A 17,096-nucleotide genomic window follows, 5' to 3' on the forward strand; every position below is an offset into this window, starting at 1 on the left:
CCCACTCAGATTCAGGACCAAAATGTACTTTTGTCAATCATCCTGCGCATGCGTTACAGAGAACACCAGATGGTCCAATCAGCTATTTCAACACACGCCAAAAACTGGAAGTGATTTCCAGAAGATGGCGACTGCTCTGGTGGTGAGTGTACTCAATATTCAGTTTTCCATAAACTAATACAACCAGCATTGACTGTAACACACAAGGAATGCATCCAACACACAGAAAAAGTCTGCTGAAACCACCGGGTTCAAAATTGACGTCAACTTGTCACCTGTGGTAGGTAACTGAAGTCACTGTGCAAAAGTTAGCAGCACTCTACACGTACGGACGTAAGGTGATATAAATGCAGTATCACATCGAAATCCAACGACTGTTTGGTCAATACTCATCACAGAGACTGCGGGCAAAATGCGGGGAACAAGGAGGTAATGATGCCCGGTGTGCACGTAGTGTTGTCGGAGGGGAAAGCTCAGTGAGTCCGTACCCTAACGTGAACTCTTGAGTGAAGCACGCGCTCCTAACTTAATGTTTACCTATCAACCATTTGACTTTTTCCAACCCAGCGTTTGATTCTGTTGTTATTTACCAAAAACTACGAAGAAATGCTATTATTTTACCATTAGGTCATTTATTCCATCTGTTGTGACAAGAGACAGAGAGGGGAGTGTTTCATCTCACACTCAGTTTGACTTTGAATGAATGTTAATGCGTACCAGACGTCTACCAGGCGAAGTACGCCATAATGGTTGACGTTCGTTTTAAGTCGACGTTATTTTACTTTGGTAAAATATTACTTTACTTTGAGAATGTGAGCACATTTTTGTTAAAATACAAGTCTTGTTTAACTTGGTGGGTGGCCACATTCGGATAAATGGCTTTCAATCTTATTTTGACGTTAACTTGTTGCCTCTCCAAGCCCCTTTAAAGAGAAAACAGGCACAAGGATCAATTTTCAAGTGTCATTGGAAAGAGTCAAAGCTAACTAGTGCGTTTCCTTTTCATTTATCATTTCTCTGTTTTTCTAGGTGTCAACTTCAGTTCCTACAAATCCTGAAAAGGAAACCTGTGCCAAAACCATTCCAAAAGTTGTGAGTCCCGAGGCATACATCAAACATCCTTTGCAAAACAAGTAAGCCAATATCTCGCTTCCTTTTTATTCCTGTTTTTTCCCAACACGAAAGTCAAGGAGTTACAGCAGAAAACTTTCTAAACAAGTGCTTGAGTACACCTCAAATCTTGTCAACTGGAATCAATAAAGAGTGAAATTTTGTCAATTAGTGCTCACTAGCCATATGGCATTTCTGTAATTATCTCATCACCCTTAAAAGTGGGTAGGATGTGTGTAGATGTGTTAAGATTCAGTAGCTTCAAATATGTCCTAAAAAATCCATCGAAACTAGTTATAATGAGCAGCATGATCAAAAGACTGTTGGCATACAGTTGGTCTGTTGTAATTGTGCTTTGATTATCAGGTGGGCTCTTTGGTTTTTCAAGAATGACAAAAGCAAAACATGGCAAGCTAATCTGCGACTCATCTCCAAGTTTGACACAGTGGAGGACTTTTGGGCGTAAGTATATTCCAGCTATGTATGCGACAGCATCAAACCTTTATTTAAACTCAATTACATTTCATATTTTGAATATTGACTTCTTCTTTTTTTAATGCAGTGTTCTTGTAGTTACAATCACTTTTTAAATGTTGAATTGTGGTGGAATTTTATTGCTCTTTTAGTTTCTCCCATTTTAGTTACTAAAACAGGCTGCCAGTTGATGAAGCTGTTTCCATCTGCAGAAATGTTTTCTGTTTGAATCTGTGGCACCTAAAGACTCCCTGATCTCTTGCAGGTTATACAATCACATCCAGCTATCAAGTAACTTGATGTCAGGCTGTGACTACTCCCTGTTTAAGGTGAGTCCTGCCATGTCAGCTATGTATTAAAGTTAAAGTGCTCTGCACAGGGTCACAGTATCAATCTTGAAGGCCTGTATTCATTTTGAAAAGAAAAAAACAACAAGTTTCCATTAGTGCACTTGTATATCAATACACTGAGGACACACTATCACCTCACAAAGAAACCAAGGGGAGACAATCCAAAGACATATGGTCTGATCAGTGACTCAATGATTCAAGCATAGGTGACCTGTGACCCTCCATTACCAGTGACACATGTTCCTTTGAGTCAGGTGGAATTGAAGACACATTTTTCAGTGGTAAGTTTACAACATTTCACTGCACCTTACTTAATCTTTGGTGGCCACAAAGGACTTGTGAAAAAGATAAGTAATGTGGATCAGTCAAGACTGAGATTAAAGCTCATCAGTCATAAATGTTGTACAGTTAAAAATAGAATAGAAGTTTCAAATATGTCGAAGTAAAGTGAGGTGTATGATTGCCAATCAATTAGGGGAGCCAGCTCCTTATTTTAGCTTTATGAGAATAGGATTTGCTGCACTGCAGTGAAGAAAAGTCAATTTATTTACATGCTGAAAAGGTTACTGAATGCATATCTTACGAGTCAGAATGGTTTCTGATTGTTGCCAGATGAATTATTCAATGAATGAATCACTAGTTAGTAAGTGAGGCAATGCATTGATAACACTCATTACAGAAATGAATGCATTGATAACACTCATTAAAGAAATTAAAAGGGGAAGGTGTTTATCTTGGATAGGTCATAGGACAAGTGTAATTTATACAAATTTGATCACTCAGGGTATGTGGTTAAGTTTCAGAATTGTCCAAAGAAAGTTCCAGATTCAGTTGAGCTGACCTTTTCTTGTGGTTTGAGTGTTGCGTCCATGGTATTAAAGCTCACCAAGCAAATTTAGTGTGAACACACTTAGGTGTTCATACACCCTCTGCCAACACATCTGAATCAAAAGAGGTAAAGCTTGTTAGTGGTTAATTTTATTTTGGTACCTTTTTAAAGTGAAAAATAGATGGTTGCCTTTCTGTAAGTTTTACTAAAAAATCAATCAAAAGAATTGACTTTTCTTGTTCCTAAAGCTAACTCTGTAGCACATATCTTCATCAGAATTCAGCTGGCAAACCTTAAAAGCACTATCTTTATTTAAAGCATAATCCACTTTAATCTGGTATCTATTTTCATTTCACTGAAAACATCCTGGTGAGGGACTTGTACAGATTTCTGGGAAACGTATCAATCTAAAACATTTTGCTGTGGTTATGTAAAAAAATAAACATTTAAAGTCAGAATGATTCCGTTCAGAGGACCACCAATGTAACCGCAGGGTTAATTTTTGGTTGCATTTGATTGTTGTTATGTTCAGTTTTCATCTCTTGGAATCTGATCCATGCAGATGCACGTCTTCGTCTGATCATTTCTGATGCCTTTATATATTTATAGCCGTGTGACTTAAAGCTTTATTTGCATACAGGATGGGATTGAGCCCATGTGGGAGGATGAAAGGAATCGACGAGGTGGACGCTGGCTGATCACTCTGTCTAAGCAGCAGCGAAAGGCAGACCTGGATCGGTTCTGGTTGGAGACAGTATGTTCAGTCCTGATGATATCGTTTCATTTTATTGCACCATTAAACCCACAAAGCACAGGTTGCAAATGAAAACAATGATCTGTTTTGTTGTAACGGCTGTGGTATTTAATGTGCTGTCTCACTGTCAAACCCAACTAACCCAACTGTGACTCTTTGATAGAACTGACTGGGCCATCGTTAAAGCTATGAGCAACACCTGTGCTTCTCCTCCTGTGAAAAGTCAGAATGTCTGTTCTGAAAAAGCCCCATTAGCTCCTAACTGCTCCCTCAATAATGATGCACTTATTTTTTCCCCGCAGCTCTTGTGCCTTGTTGGTGAAGCTTTTGATGACTTTAGCGATGACGTGTGTGGTGCTGTCATTAACGTCCGAGCCAAAGGAGATAAAATAGCAATATGGACCACAGACTACGAGAACAGAGAGGCCATCACACACATTGGGTAATCTGACAGTGTTTCAAACAAACAGTAACTGGAGTAGTAGAGAATGAAATATTTTTACAAATGAGTAACACTTGTCAGAACATATCGTGTTATCGTGAACATCACCCTGCTAATTCAAGTGAGCAAGCTGTTTGTGAATCTTTTTCCAAAAGTACCAAGATCCACGAAGTTGACATGAGCTATCCTCTTCACAAGTTAGGTGTAAGATCCTGAATAGCATTACAGGTAGTGTCAAAAGTTCGTGTGTCATGTTTCAGATTTTCAGACCTGTGTAAAAAGACTCTTCTGGGGCAAAGTATGCCAGAGATGGAGCTTCAGCGGGCAGCTTCTTTCAACTACCTTTCTATAGCAGTTGATAGTAGGAATAGGGAAGGGTTTGATGTTAGAAACCAGCTTTTATGACTTTCAAACATGATTTAGTTCCTCAAATTAATAAATGTTTACTCACTGATATGCAGCATTTGTCTCCACCTTTAGGCGTGTGTATAAGGAGAGGTTGGGCGTTCCACCGAAAGTGATCATCGGGTATCAGTCTCATGCAGACACGGCCACAAAGAGCAGTTCCACCACCAAGAACAAGTTTGTTGCCTGAAGACCAGCAACCATCATTTTTTTCTGTTGTCAGAGTAAAATTTCTGTCGATTCTTCATGAATGTAACTGACATGTTTGTCTAAAAAGAAAGAAACAGTTGCACCAGAGATGAAACTTCTTCCTTTTCATTTGTTTCTGTGTTCTTACCAAAGCTTTTGTTTACCATGATAATCAGTGCACTATTGTTTGAAAACAGTTTTCTGTTGCGTGGGCTGAAGATGAGTGAAAGATGTTTACATGCCCAGATTTGATTTTCAGTACACTTGAATATTTGTGAAGGATTTTTATTTCATTCAGCCCTCTCTTTGAAACACTTAATTTTGAAATGGGAAGTATTGACTGAGTTTAAAGATCGCTTATCTCAGTAGCAGTTGTAGCATTTGGTCACTCAACAATTTATGTTAAGAGCATTGCATTTAGTAACACAACAGTTTGTAACTAAGGGTTGTAGGAAATAACCTCACCAAAACTTATTGGCAACTTTGATGCAAACATCTGATTTTTCTCTAGATTTAGAATATATTGAACAAAATAAAAATCATATAATTAAATGTTATCTATTGCAGAAGTTACAAACAAGTCTACGCTTAAAGTTGTGAACTGTGATGCAGGTTGTGCAGTATGTGATGAGTCAAACCATTTTGGGGTTGACTACATATTTAAAGCTACTGCTGGAGCCTCTGTTCATGTCATAGGATTTTGGCACTGACTTTGTGCTACGAAGCAAGTTAGATTTTGCACTTGAAGGAAATCTGCCTATAAAACTTGCCTATAAAACTACAGAGCTGACTGACTTTGTAAACTTTTGTTTAGAAATCCGTTTGAAAACCTAAATTTCACCAAGTTTTGTAACATATATTAGGATTTGTTTTTTTGTGGTGAGTACACAAGCTTTACTATGTTGCAGTGTTTTGTTAAAAGGTGTTAAGTGCACACATTTTGTTTATCTTCAGTTTAAAAAGACTATTTCCACTCACTTAAGCTTAATAGGTGGCTTAAAAAAACAGTACTGTTTACAGGGATTAAACCGTGCCTTTAATGTTACACCCTGCCCTGCATTTCTGTTAACAGAACTTTTGTAAATAAAAATGTACAGTGAAGAGTATGTTTAAAAGGATTCAGTTATTGGAAACAGGTTGTTTTTTTGTTGGAAAAAAATCATATAATAAAATATGTGCATTTGTCTTTCAAGAAAATTTCATTTATTAAATTACTTTTTGTGCAAACCCTACTTGTTTGTGAATGAAATACTGCTCACTTTTATCTCTTTACATCCTTAATAGTTCTCCATCACTTAAAACTCCTCTTTCATAAAAGTGGCAGCCTTGTGTTCCTCTGTTTACCTGAGGCTATAACCATATATACCATAAAGTTAAGAGAAAATAAGGGATTTTGCACGTTTGATTTCTATCCAGATTTTTGTTTCTCTCATACAAAGGGACTAATGTAAAAGCTTCACTGACAGAAATAGATGCCTGGAGTCTGTCGTCACCTTTATGAAGCTTCACAAATTGCAGTAAGCCTTTTCGAGGGCTTTGAGTAATCTATGACATTCGTTGACTACTGTTCAAGAGGAAAAGCTATACACAGTCCTCCTGCGCCGTTGATACAAGCACTACTATAATTGATGCAATCAATCAAGACACAATTTCACTAGAGAGACGAATAAGAGGAAGTTGGAGAAGAGGTTGTCTTGAAAGGTTAAAGGTGGTACGGAAATGAAAAGATAATTTCTCTGCTTCTGGAAGAACTTAAAATCACAGTGATAAGACAGCTAAAGAATATTTGAAATCATGTACATATGAATTTTACTTTCTTCTCCTCCTTTGTTCAACAAAAATAATTAAATTCTCAATGCTTGAGATTTTAAACAGCAGGAAACCTTGCCCAGTGGATTTTTGTTGCTCAAATTTTTGGTGCAGGTGTGACCCGAACCCAAATAAATGAGCTGAATACAGGTACAGTCACTGCTTCAGGCCACGGATGTCCTGGCGCAGGTCAGAGAGATTATTTCTCCAGCTATTGTATAAACGTGTGTGTGAGTGTGTGTGTGTGTTATATAAAGCAATTATGTGTCAGATTTATATGTCCCCGTAGATGAGTACATAATGTAATGAAATGTTAATTTAATTAACTGCCAGATAATGTAATAACATCTTCTGATGGATAATTTAATTATCTACCTCTGTGATAGCTGTTACATTAGATATTGTAGCTTTTACTGTGTAGTGGAGCCACTTTTTCTCTTTTCTCTACATTACCTGAAACTCTCATTCACCATTTACAGGCTTGTCTTGTTTGCTTCTACCTGTCATTCCACAATCTAAAATAAGACGATGATGCAGCCTGATCACTGTCCTCTACCAGCAGCTACATTAAAAGTATTGATTTATGTAAAACATGCTTCCCCATCTTGGCTCTCTTGATTAGCACCTCTTAGTGGTAACAGCTGACATCTGACGTGTGTGAATTTGATGCCCCTGATGTCCTGGCAGATGGAAGCACTAATCCAAGTCGACACCTGTAATTGACAGTGGAAAAATAAATGTGTTTCCTCATTACTGGAAAGAAAATGTGAGCAGAGGAAGGAGAAGTGTGTTAATTTAATGTGTCTGCTGTATGATTGCAGCTCTCTCTTTACGCTAGGCATGAAATTAACTTTGAAGAGTTATTAAGATGCTTTCATGTGAAGAATATATAAATATATATGTCCTCAAAGTAAAAGCCAAACCATTTCACTAAGACAGAGAACCATAAGGAAACGTTTACGTTGTAGGTTTGAATGAAAAAAAAAATGTCTTCACTGACTTTGTAAATTATTACTTCATCATTATGTTAAAAGCTTATTAATGTTGCCTCTGGTCTAAGTGGACCTAGGTAGAAAATCCCACTAAATTTAATAATCAGGCCCCAGTGTCCCAAAACCAGGTTTAAGCAGAGTACAGTATAAAAGGATTTGTCACTTTCAACTCAGCATGCTGCTAATTCTGCCTTTAAGTGTTAGTAACTGTGAGCAGCCTTAGGTTCAGCTATTAAAAGAACACTTTGGCTGAATGTGCTTCCAACTGAAGCAGTAACTTACAGTACATGCAATCTAACTATATGTGACTGACTTTCTTTGCATGCACATGTCAAGTGAATGACATTTGCCATTGCAGCTGATGTACATGGTGTGACATGCATGAGCTTGAATGCTCCCACTGCAACACGGATTGCTTTTATATGGGACTTTTCCAAACAATACATTTATAATTCTTTTAAAAATAGTCCACCCCAAACAAGATTCAAACAGGAGGTACGGATATTTTGTTGACTGAGTCTTAAAAAATGTATTTTATATATGTTGGGATTAGTAATCTGCTTGGACAGCCTCAAGTCTTCTTAAGTCAGCTTCCCTAAATCAAATGAACACAGAGATTGTAGAGAAAAAAAAATAACAAAAAGATAGAAAAAAAATGCGGTCAGAGTGATTGATTGAGCTTAGCTAATGACTGATTTTGGCTGAGAAGGTATATGCTTGCAGTCTGCATTTTTACATTAAACTGCTGTACATTCAATTTCTAAAAGATTCAAGAACCTCATTTATCTAATGTGAAAACACACTTTATATGCTTCAAATGAGATGAAGTGTCTTTTGCAGAATAAGTACTATGAAAGTTTTCAGTGTGTGTTTAAAGTAATGTTGATATTTTTTTCCTTCTCACCACTCTCCACAAGGAGGCAGTATTACGTCACTCTTGACTGCAGCCTTCAATCCTCCACAAAGGTTTCTAGTGGGGAAATTGGGATTCCACAGAGCACTTCAGCAGCACACACCAGGGAAAGAAGATATCTGTAAATAGCAGCTGGGTGTCTTATTTATTTATATTCCCACCAATTGGCACTTTAAAAAAAAGAGAAAAAAAAAGGAAAGAAAGAGAGATCCGCATTACAATTCCCCCCCATTGCCGAAGGCAACTGTCAACCTCCTGCTCACCAGCGCCTGTATGGCACACAAAGGGGACAGGGGAAGTCAAGCCGTGCACCCTCCACTTGACTGATGTTTCTGTACCCCCTCCTATGCTGAAGTTCAAGAGTTTTTTAAACCTCGTGACATGACACCACTCTGGACCAGGTGGGAGCATGAGAGGTTGCAGAAAGCTCTTTGCATCTGCAGGAGGTGCTGAGTCCCTCTGTTTCATGACAGACATGTCACTTAACTATTTCTCTTTGGCGGGAGCTCAGCAGCGGCAGACTCTTGAGGACTCTGAGCCTGGCTCAGTAGGTAGGCTATTATCCATGGTGCTGCCAACCGTATTGTACAGTCAATAATAATCTTGTCATCTTTCTGTCTAGACCAGAAGAGAACTGGAGGAATACACTTATTTGCCAAATCGTGGATGGTAGAGTTTCATGCCATGAAGACACGTGAATGGTTGCAAAGACTCACTCACCTAGTTATTAGCACTGGGACCCACACACATGTACATCAAGTGAAAAGCTTTTTGAAGATATTTTTACCTTTTAGTAACAGTACACATTTTAAAAACGTCATTCTGTGAGATTACATTTTCTTGGTTTGAGATGTGACATCAATCAAATTGTAGCAGCCAGCTATATGCAGCGCTTTCGGCAGCCCAGTGACCTAACGTATCTGTGGGCTAACATGATAAGAAGTAAACACTGTGAATTTGTATTTAGTTTAGTAGCTGTTTTTATTTAGTGCAGATGGCAGTCCGGTGCTCTAAGACATGTCGGTAATGTGAAAACGTTAGTAAATCCTGGTTAGCTATGTCCTGCCAGTCATCTATCAAGCTGAGCTAACGAAACCTCGCTCTTCATTTTATTGATAGACTCTCAAGTTTGAACAGACCACTGCAGAATAACTGCTGAATGTGGGCTGACTAAAGGCTTATTAGCCTTTAGCTCGGGCTGTATCACTCTCCCTTGTATCTTTCTTCTGCTCTTCTGTCCTTTTCTGTCTGACCGTTAGGCACCTGTGTCCACAATCACTACAAAATTAGTAATAGAAATAGTTTTTAGCAAAGAAAAACAAAGATCTCTGTGTTTTATCTTTTCTTACCACTAAACTTCATCAGCCCGCATGGGGTTGTCATAGAGACCTGGACTTGCCATAAATCAATCCAGCCCTGGTTGACCGGACCTGAAAGCTAAAAAGTAGCAGTTTAATATAAACTGTAACCAGCAATATTGTTGCTGATAATCTCATTTTGAAGTGTGGATTACAGTCAGGTATATATTTAGAAGAGAGATGTTTACTGCCATCTGCACAAGATAGTAGAGGTAAATTTGACTTTCTTTGATTGAGAGTTAGTTTTTTATAACCATACAATACAAATTTTCACAAGATCATCCCTGGCTTTGAGAGATTTTACAACCTGTTTATTTTACCAAGCTTTTAAATGGCTTCAGGATTTCCTATCAGGCAGGTGCCAAGAAGTTTTGATGGGACTAATTAATTCTAAGTTTTAATGATGACAAGGGTCAATTTTTGCCCTCTTCTTTTGTGACTATCTAAATCAGAAAAATAATCTTCTTTTAATTAATCATTTAGCAAATTTTTATCCAGCTGCCACAACAACTTTATGTTGCATAACAAGCCACAATTTTGTAGTGTTCTTTAAATGTTTTAGTCTGCTCTTAATGATTTTGAGCTTGTTTTTAACACTTAGAAAGACTGGAGCCCGAGGAGAAGATAACCTACAAATTCAAAACCTTAAAGACATAGTACAACCAAACTAAATCAAATTTAATTTTCACTGTGACATACATGTATGACTAACCATGCAATGTTGTGTATAGGAAACTTATAGTTGAAGCCCTTTTTTCTCTGCTTTAGACTACAGAGATGTAAATTACATACCTTTTTTTATCTTCTTATTGCACTCAGAATCTCTGGGAGCCATTTCTGCCGTAAAACATTATTGCACTATTGTATTAATTGTTGCTGCATGTTGTTATTATCCTGTGAGATGGTGTCCATGGAGTATGTAAATATAGGGTTATTATTTTTTCGTCCTATTCTTAAATTCTATGATTGTCTCACAGCAGACGAAGCAAAGCTATTGTGTGAGCACGGGCCTCAAGAGTAGAAATCCTCACTGGCCTGTGGTGTCTCAGGTTCTTGCCAGAGTCCTTCCATTTGGACAGAACATGAGATGGGTGATGTTTGTCTCTGAGGATGCTGTGCACTTTACTCCTGCTGCACTGTGTGAAAAGTGTGTTCATGGAGAGGAGGTCAGAGCCAGTGATTCTCTCTGCAGATTGTGCAGAAGATGGAGATGTGAGCGAGTACCATGAAATCATTACTATTTTCTGTGTTCTTTTTATTATTTTTATTTTTTTTATTAATTTTTAAGCTCATTACTACTACAAAGGTTGCTGGGTCAGCTGTAATATGCCTTGCTGTTATCAGAATAAACTGGGTTTGGAACCAAAAGTGAATATCTATACCTTGTTTAGCTCAAAGCACAAACGAGAGAGGACATAGTTAGACAAACAAGGTACCATCTTGTTAACATAGAATTAAAAAAAAAGAAAGAAAAACAACAACAAAACCAAAAAAACAAAAAAACATACAGTTCAAAAATTCTGTGGTTAGTAATTCATGTACTTTTTTGCAGTGCTTGGCTATTTCTGGTGGTTTGATTATGCACCAGTCTCTTCAATGTCAGTGGTCTCACAACTGGTGATCTTTAACCTGTGAAATCTCCCAGTTCTTTAATTCAGTTTAAAGATATAAATATAACTTTCTGAAAATTTTGAATTTCGGTCCTTGTCATATTTCCTGCATGAGACAGGTTGGCAATAGCAAACAGTACTGTTATGTAAAATAACTCAAAGAACTCAGACAGTTTTTCCTGGAGACCTACATTTTAGTCAAACCCAAAGGAGAGATGGCACAGTGAAAATATTTGGGCTAAGAATAGTTACTGTACCCAAACAGAATTTATGCATAAGTAATAAGATGTGTCTTTGAGATATCACTGTGACTGATCCCAGTATGAAAACAGATCATTTGAAACAGTGTTTAAAAGCCGGAGCTAAATTTTCTGTTTGCTTTTTTACTCTGGTGTTTGTGTCCTGTTTTAACCTGTGATGATTTGCTTTGTTCTGTAAACCACTTTGTCACAAACTTGTTTGACGGAGAAAGCTTTGCAAATAAATTGAACTTTTCTTCCCTCATTGAAAATGGAAAAGGCTGCAGGGCTAAAAGCAGCCAACACTGGGATTTGAAGCTCATATTTACACTCATAATTGCTTCAAACAGAGCCATGTTCAAGTATGCAGAAGGCATTTTACTGCACAAACAAGCTCAATTTCTGCTGCTGCTTTCAGTATTGTCCATGTCTAATGCATTGAAGTGCTTATCAATGTTACACTCATACCACGCCTAGGGGGTTATGTTTTCTGTGCTGTTTATTTGTTTCTTTGTCGGCAGGATTATGGAAAAACTACTGTCCTGATTTTCATGACGCATGGTTGAAGGTTGTGGACCTGAAAACTATTAAAAAAATAAACAAGCAACTTTGTATGACACATCCTAAAAACAAGAAGACAGAGTCAGCTCGTGGTATCACAAAGCTGTTTTTAAATCATGCTGCAAAGTTTATTATGTGAATCCATTAAATAATCTGAGACCATGTGAAGGTTAAACAGCTAATTAAACCCTACATTACATCAAGAGAGACAGTGTGATCCCCAGTTGAGTCACTTGAAATGTGTTAGTTGATCACGTGTATGCTAAAAACACTATGTGATGAATAAGTCATAGAAAATGAGTTGGCATGGCTGATTGGAATTAATTTTTATCTCACCATTTTTTCTGAAACTGACTTCTCAAGTCATGCAACATGATGTTTAAGAATCAGAGCCCTTGAAATCCAGTTTGATTTTTGTTTATTTTTTTTTCTTCCTAGTTCTGATATATATTTGGTAAATATGTTGGCTATATTGCATTACAAAACCCTTTCTTTGGTCATGTTACCATCATTTTCCCAGGAGTCTCATAGTCTCCCATTAGTAGCTCAAATTTACTGTTATCTGTTGACTTAAGCTACCATGGCAAGAAAATATTTAAAAAAAAAAAAAACAGAAATTTTGTCAAACCATTGATTTTTTTTATCTCTGGATTTAAAAACTGTACCTTGAAAACCATCATTGGATGCCATATTTGTTGACAAATTTCATATCAGAAGGCCTGCCTCTTGGATGGTGATCAAGAAGTGAGGCGCCACTGGGGAGGTTTCTGTGCTGAGCATACCGAATGATAAAAACCCCAAGAGTGTAGCTAATTGAAAAAGAAGCTACATAAAAATATAGACACAGCCCTGTTATGTTTTCGTGTTATGGCTCTATCTCCAGTCTTTGCTGGTCACTTCATTAGGCAGGGGAGGGCTCCTTTTCCTTAAATTATCACTGATCACACAGTCTAGGCGTGTAAAGCATTCTGTTAAAAGACTGATGAGTCATTTTGTAGTCAACTGTGCAGTGTATGCCGCTGTTGCTTGTTTTAAAGCTTCTTACATTTACTTTGCCGCTGACATTACTGTTCATTATGATGATTACCTGCTTTTAATGTTTGCCATTGAAGCAAGGTGCTGATCACCCACACAAAAGTCCAAGGTTTTGGTAGGTAAGACTTAGAGATCTTCACTTTCATGGAGTTTAATAGACTGATATTGGCTGAATGAATGAGGTACTGATTGATTCTGATTGTTGTTGAGAAACTATGAACCAGTGCAGAAATAAAAACTCTGTAAATTTCTGATCACAAATGAAACCCTGTTTCAAATCTCAAGAAAACCTGAGGTGTTAAATAGGTTAAGATTTGTCATGGTCCCACGCTCATCTCTTAGCTTCCTCTGTGAACAGACTGCACTAATATGTCAGTAATCCAAAAACTGGCTTCAGTTCTGGTAGGCTGCCTCGACCCTGCACCAAAAAAACAAAACAAACAAAAAAACCTAGAATGTGTGCATCAGTGCTTGCAAAATGCCAGCAGTTGCTGAAATGATCATCCACTGTAAAGTGATTTCTTTCGCAACTCATTGAATTGTTGTGAGAGTACAGTATGTCTGTCCTCGATGGCGGTCCTCTGTGTTCATGTTAATTAAAGCAGGCAGCTGCTTCTGCGTGCACACTGTTGTCACAGATGCAAAGAGCAGCTGCATGCTAGTGTTTGTGTGTCTGTAACTTTAACTGAAAAGCATAAAAATAAAGGATTACTTACAGATTGAATTTAACAAGGAACTGAAAAGCAAGTAAGCACAGTGGGTTGAAATGTTATTATATCCTCAATGCTGTTTGTCATAGTTGTGAAATTCTTTTAGTGAATCTTTTTTTTGTATATAAATATCATTTATGTTTGAAACTCCAGCTGCATTTATGCTAGAGTACTAACTCCCTTTGAAGCACTCGAGCTTCTCAGACAGCTGCATCGATTTAAAAATTTTAGTAGTCCCACTGGTCAAGAAAGGAGCATCATAATCAGCAGACTGCTGATAAACATCATGCTCAGAACCAAGATGACAAAAGGAAAAAAGAAATCTCATAATAGTGAAGTGCAAAGTGAAAAAACAACAACCATGAGTCAGCTTTCATTACGTCAGGAGTGCAGAAGCAGCTCAGGGTCAAGCCTTTATGGATTGAGGCTCAACAAAGCACAGGAAGAGTGTCTTCATCAAGCCCTTCTTCGGGTCCTTTTGTTGTTGTACTCATTCTGATGACAGGTTATGTCGTACCAAGACTTGATCACAATTCATTTAATACTCAAGTTATAAGTCAAAGTCAAAAAAACTAGTTCAACTTGTTAAGTATAAACATAAAGTTACATGAGAGTGGATTCAAACAATGGTCTCTCTAAAAACTGTTTTACTACCCACTCTTTTTTTTAGATGAATAAACAAAATCTTTTAAACTGACTTAAAAATCAGCAACACAGACATCGTAGGCCCAGCAGTTTGAACAAGAAAAGTTTTTTAAGGCAGCTGTCAGGGGACTTTATCCCTGTTTCTACCAAGCATTCCAGTTTGTGAGGCGCCATAGCAGCAAGACACAGTGTATCCTGCTAATAAAACCAATGAAGAAGAAAAACGTGACACTGTAAACAAAGAGCAACAATGGGAGACATCCAGAAATTTGTCTTTTTTGTTTCAGCTTTGTTTCAGAGAAGGCTGTGTGCTGCTAGGGGAAATACAGCAGCTGCTGGCGCACGCAATCAACAGACTGCAGTGTTGTAGCGCCACCTTCTGGAATCAGATCAGTTTAGTCTGGTACCCCAACAGAAGGGTACTGAAAAGTGGGAATGCATGCCATACTGAGATGAACTGAACTGAACCGCTTGTTAGAAATGGGGTGTTGTATTGATTTTGGCGCCTCCTGTAGTGGATTGTCTTGTCTTTTTTCAAACTAACTTTTCAAACTGCTGCTTACATTTATGTGAATAATTTTTCAGAGAACAAATGCCATGAAAAGAGAAAACTGTCTCTTTTGGATTGCCTGCTGTGGAAGGTGTTGTCAGAATCAAACTGGTTGCAGCCGTAAAAGACGGTAAATATACTTTGTTTTTGTTGTTGTTTGCCTTAGACAGCTCCTTACTGTGAACTATGACCAAAAATATTTTTAACTGAAACTTAAAATTGTTTATGACTAAATTTACCCTCAAAATGTGCTCTATGAGTTTGCATCCTGTCTGTATCACAGAGATCAATGATGTGATTTTACAGTTTTTGCTTGCCTGCTTAATAATCAGAGTCACCAGTAATGAGGAGCTGGCCTCCGTACATCTGCCCTTAATTAACAGTAACAAAATGTGAGTAATGTCTGAGGGAAAACAAGCAAAATAGTTGGAAAACAAACAACCTCTGGTCTTCATTGTGCAGGAAAATAAACAGAGATTTTTCCATATTCTGAGCAGCGCTTCCATCCATGCTGATTTGTCCTTCAGCAAGACAGTGACCCTCTGGCAGATTTGTGCTCTGACCCGTCAGGTGAAAAGGCCATGTGGGCAACATGGTGAGTAAGTTGCTTCAAAAAGCACTCATTCCTCTTCATTGGTTGTTGTAAATATGCTGAGTTTGTGCAGGCTTCACTTCCTGTTGCTACAGGAGCAGTCACTGGTGCTGCAGCTTTACAATTCAGTCTGTTGAATAAAAAGCTTTGACCATCATCAGAGCATGCTCCCTTAGACATGATCCTTTAAATCACCAAGTTTAAATCTTCAAAAAAAAAAAAAAAAAAAAAAGGAAATCAGTGACATATTTGCATCAAGTAATATTGGGGTAGAATGAGCTGAAGCAATGTGCCTCTTCTGCAGTCTGATCACGATTCTGAGGTAAATTCATTGTGTGTAAACAGTGTTTCCCTGGTAACTTATTCCATATGAGAAATGCTGATGATCATAGCGGTGTATGTGAAGTGGAGATTTCTTTCAGGGAAATCGTGCACTGGCTGCAAGAGCACATGATGCTGGACTAAAACCTCAGAAATTAGGATGCCGTTGGAACACTGTCATCACTACAACACCCAGTTATAGTTACCTGAGCCCCACCTATATTTCAGTTGGTCAGTTTTGTTTGGCTGATTTCACAGATTAGTTGTGGGGATAGTTTGATTAATTTAATTATCTATTTATTTATTTATTTTAACAGAGCATGCAATGCAGCAAACAATGACTTTGATGATTCGGATTTGTTGATAGTACATTGTTTGTCCAGCAGGGGGCAAGCTGACCCTTTTGCCTCAGCACTATCTTTAGCACAAGTAGCGGCGCTATAGCTCTGTTTGATAAAGGCACAGCTGTAATTCAACATAAAGGGATTATGAATATTCCCAAATCAAGTTATTTCACTAGAAAGCCTTGTGTTTACGGCACAAAGTCTGTTCCAGCACCAAATCAAATAAAGCAAATCTGCAAAAAGTTTTTTTCTTTTTTTCTTTTTAAGTTATGCATAAGCTTTCATGAAGAGTGGACAGTGGATAGAGCAGGAAACCAGCAGAAGAAGGGGAGGCACGCTGCCGGTTGAGACTGAATCTGGGCTGTCAGCTGGAGGACAACAGGCTCTGTATTTGGGGTGCACAACTTACCCACTGAGCTAAACCAGCGTCCCAAGTCTGGAGAACATTACATTATAAAACTGGGCTTGGTATTTCCCACAACCTCATGATATGATACACATAAACATAATACAGCTCCCACAATTGTATCACAGTGGATCATGGGCTACATAAAATTTGTCCAACAGCTCCTCTCTATCTCTTTAGTTTTCAGGATCTTGTGACTTAAAACTTGTGCTTTCAAGCAGTTAAAATGTTTTTATCCAAATAACTACAGCATTTTTAATTAATTGTATTTAAAAACTTTTGTCAAACCATGAGAAGCATTGCAATACAGGTTGGACGTGGAGTTAAAACGTGCGTGAATCTCTCTGTGAGTGTGACTGTTTTAAATCCCTCACATGGGAATAGAGATCAAGGGGAGACACACACCATCGATTGTAGGTGGTTGTTGTTTTCTCAAGTGGATGATAAAACATATAAAA

At 37.9% G+C, this 17,096-nt stretch overlaps 1 protein-coding gene across 1 annotated transcript; it reads left to right on the forward strand.

Annotated features, from left to right (window-relative positions):
- The first annotated feature begins 44 nt into the window (after nucleotides 1–44).
- Nucleotides 45–4,661, forward strand: LOC141793812 (eukaryotic translation initiation factor 4E-1A-like). Its single transcript, XM_074674684.1, has 7 exons — nucleotides 45–142; nucleotides 1,030–1,133; nucleotides 1,477–1,572; nucleotides 1,850–1,913; nucleotides 3,404–3,517; nucleotides 3,820–3,959; nucleotides 4,440–4,661. The coding sequence occupies exons 1-7, from the start codon at nucleotides 125–127 to the stop codon at nucleotides 4,552–4,554; spliced, it is 651 nt and encodes a 216-aa protein (XP_074530785.1). The 5' UTR covers nucleotides 45–124; the 3' UTR covers nucleotides 4,555–4,661.
- The last annotated feature ends 12,435 nt before the right edge of the window (nucleotides 4,662–17,096 follow it).

This window comes from Halichoeres trimaculatus, unplaced genomic scaffold (genome assembly GCF_033239565.1).
Source record: "Halichoeres trimaculatus isolate MK-OKI-2021-1 unplaced genomic scaffold, fHalTri1.1 fHalTri1_scaffold_7, whole genome shotgun sequence".
Classification (NCBI taxonomy): Eukaryota; Metazoa; Chordata; class Actinopteri; order Labriformes; family Labridae; genus Halichoeres; species Halichoeres trimaculatus.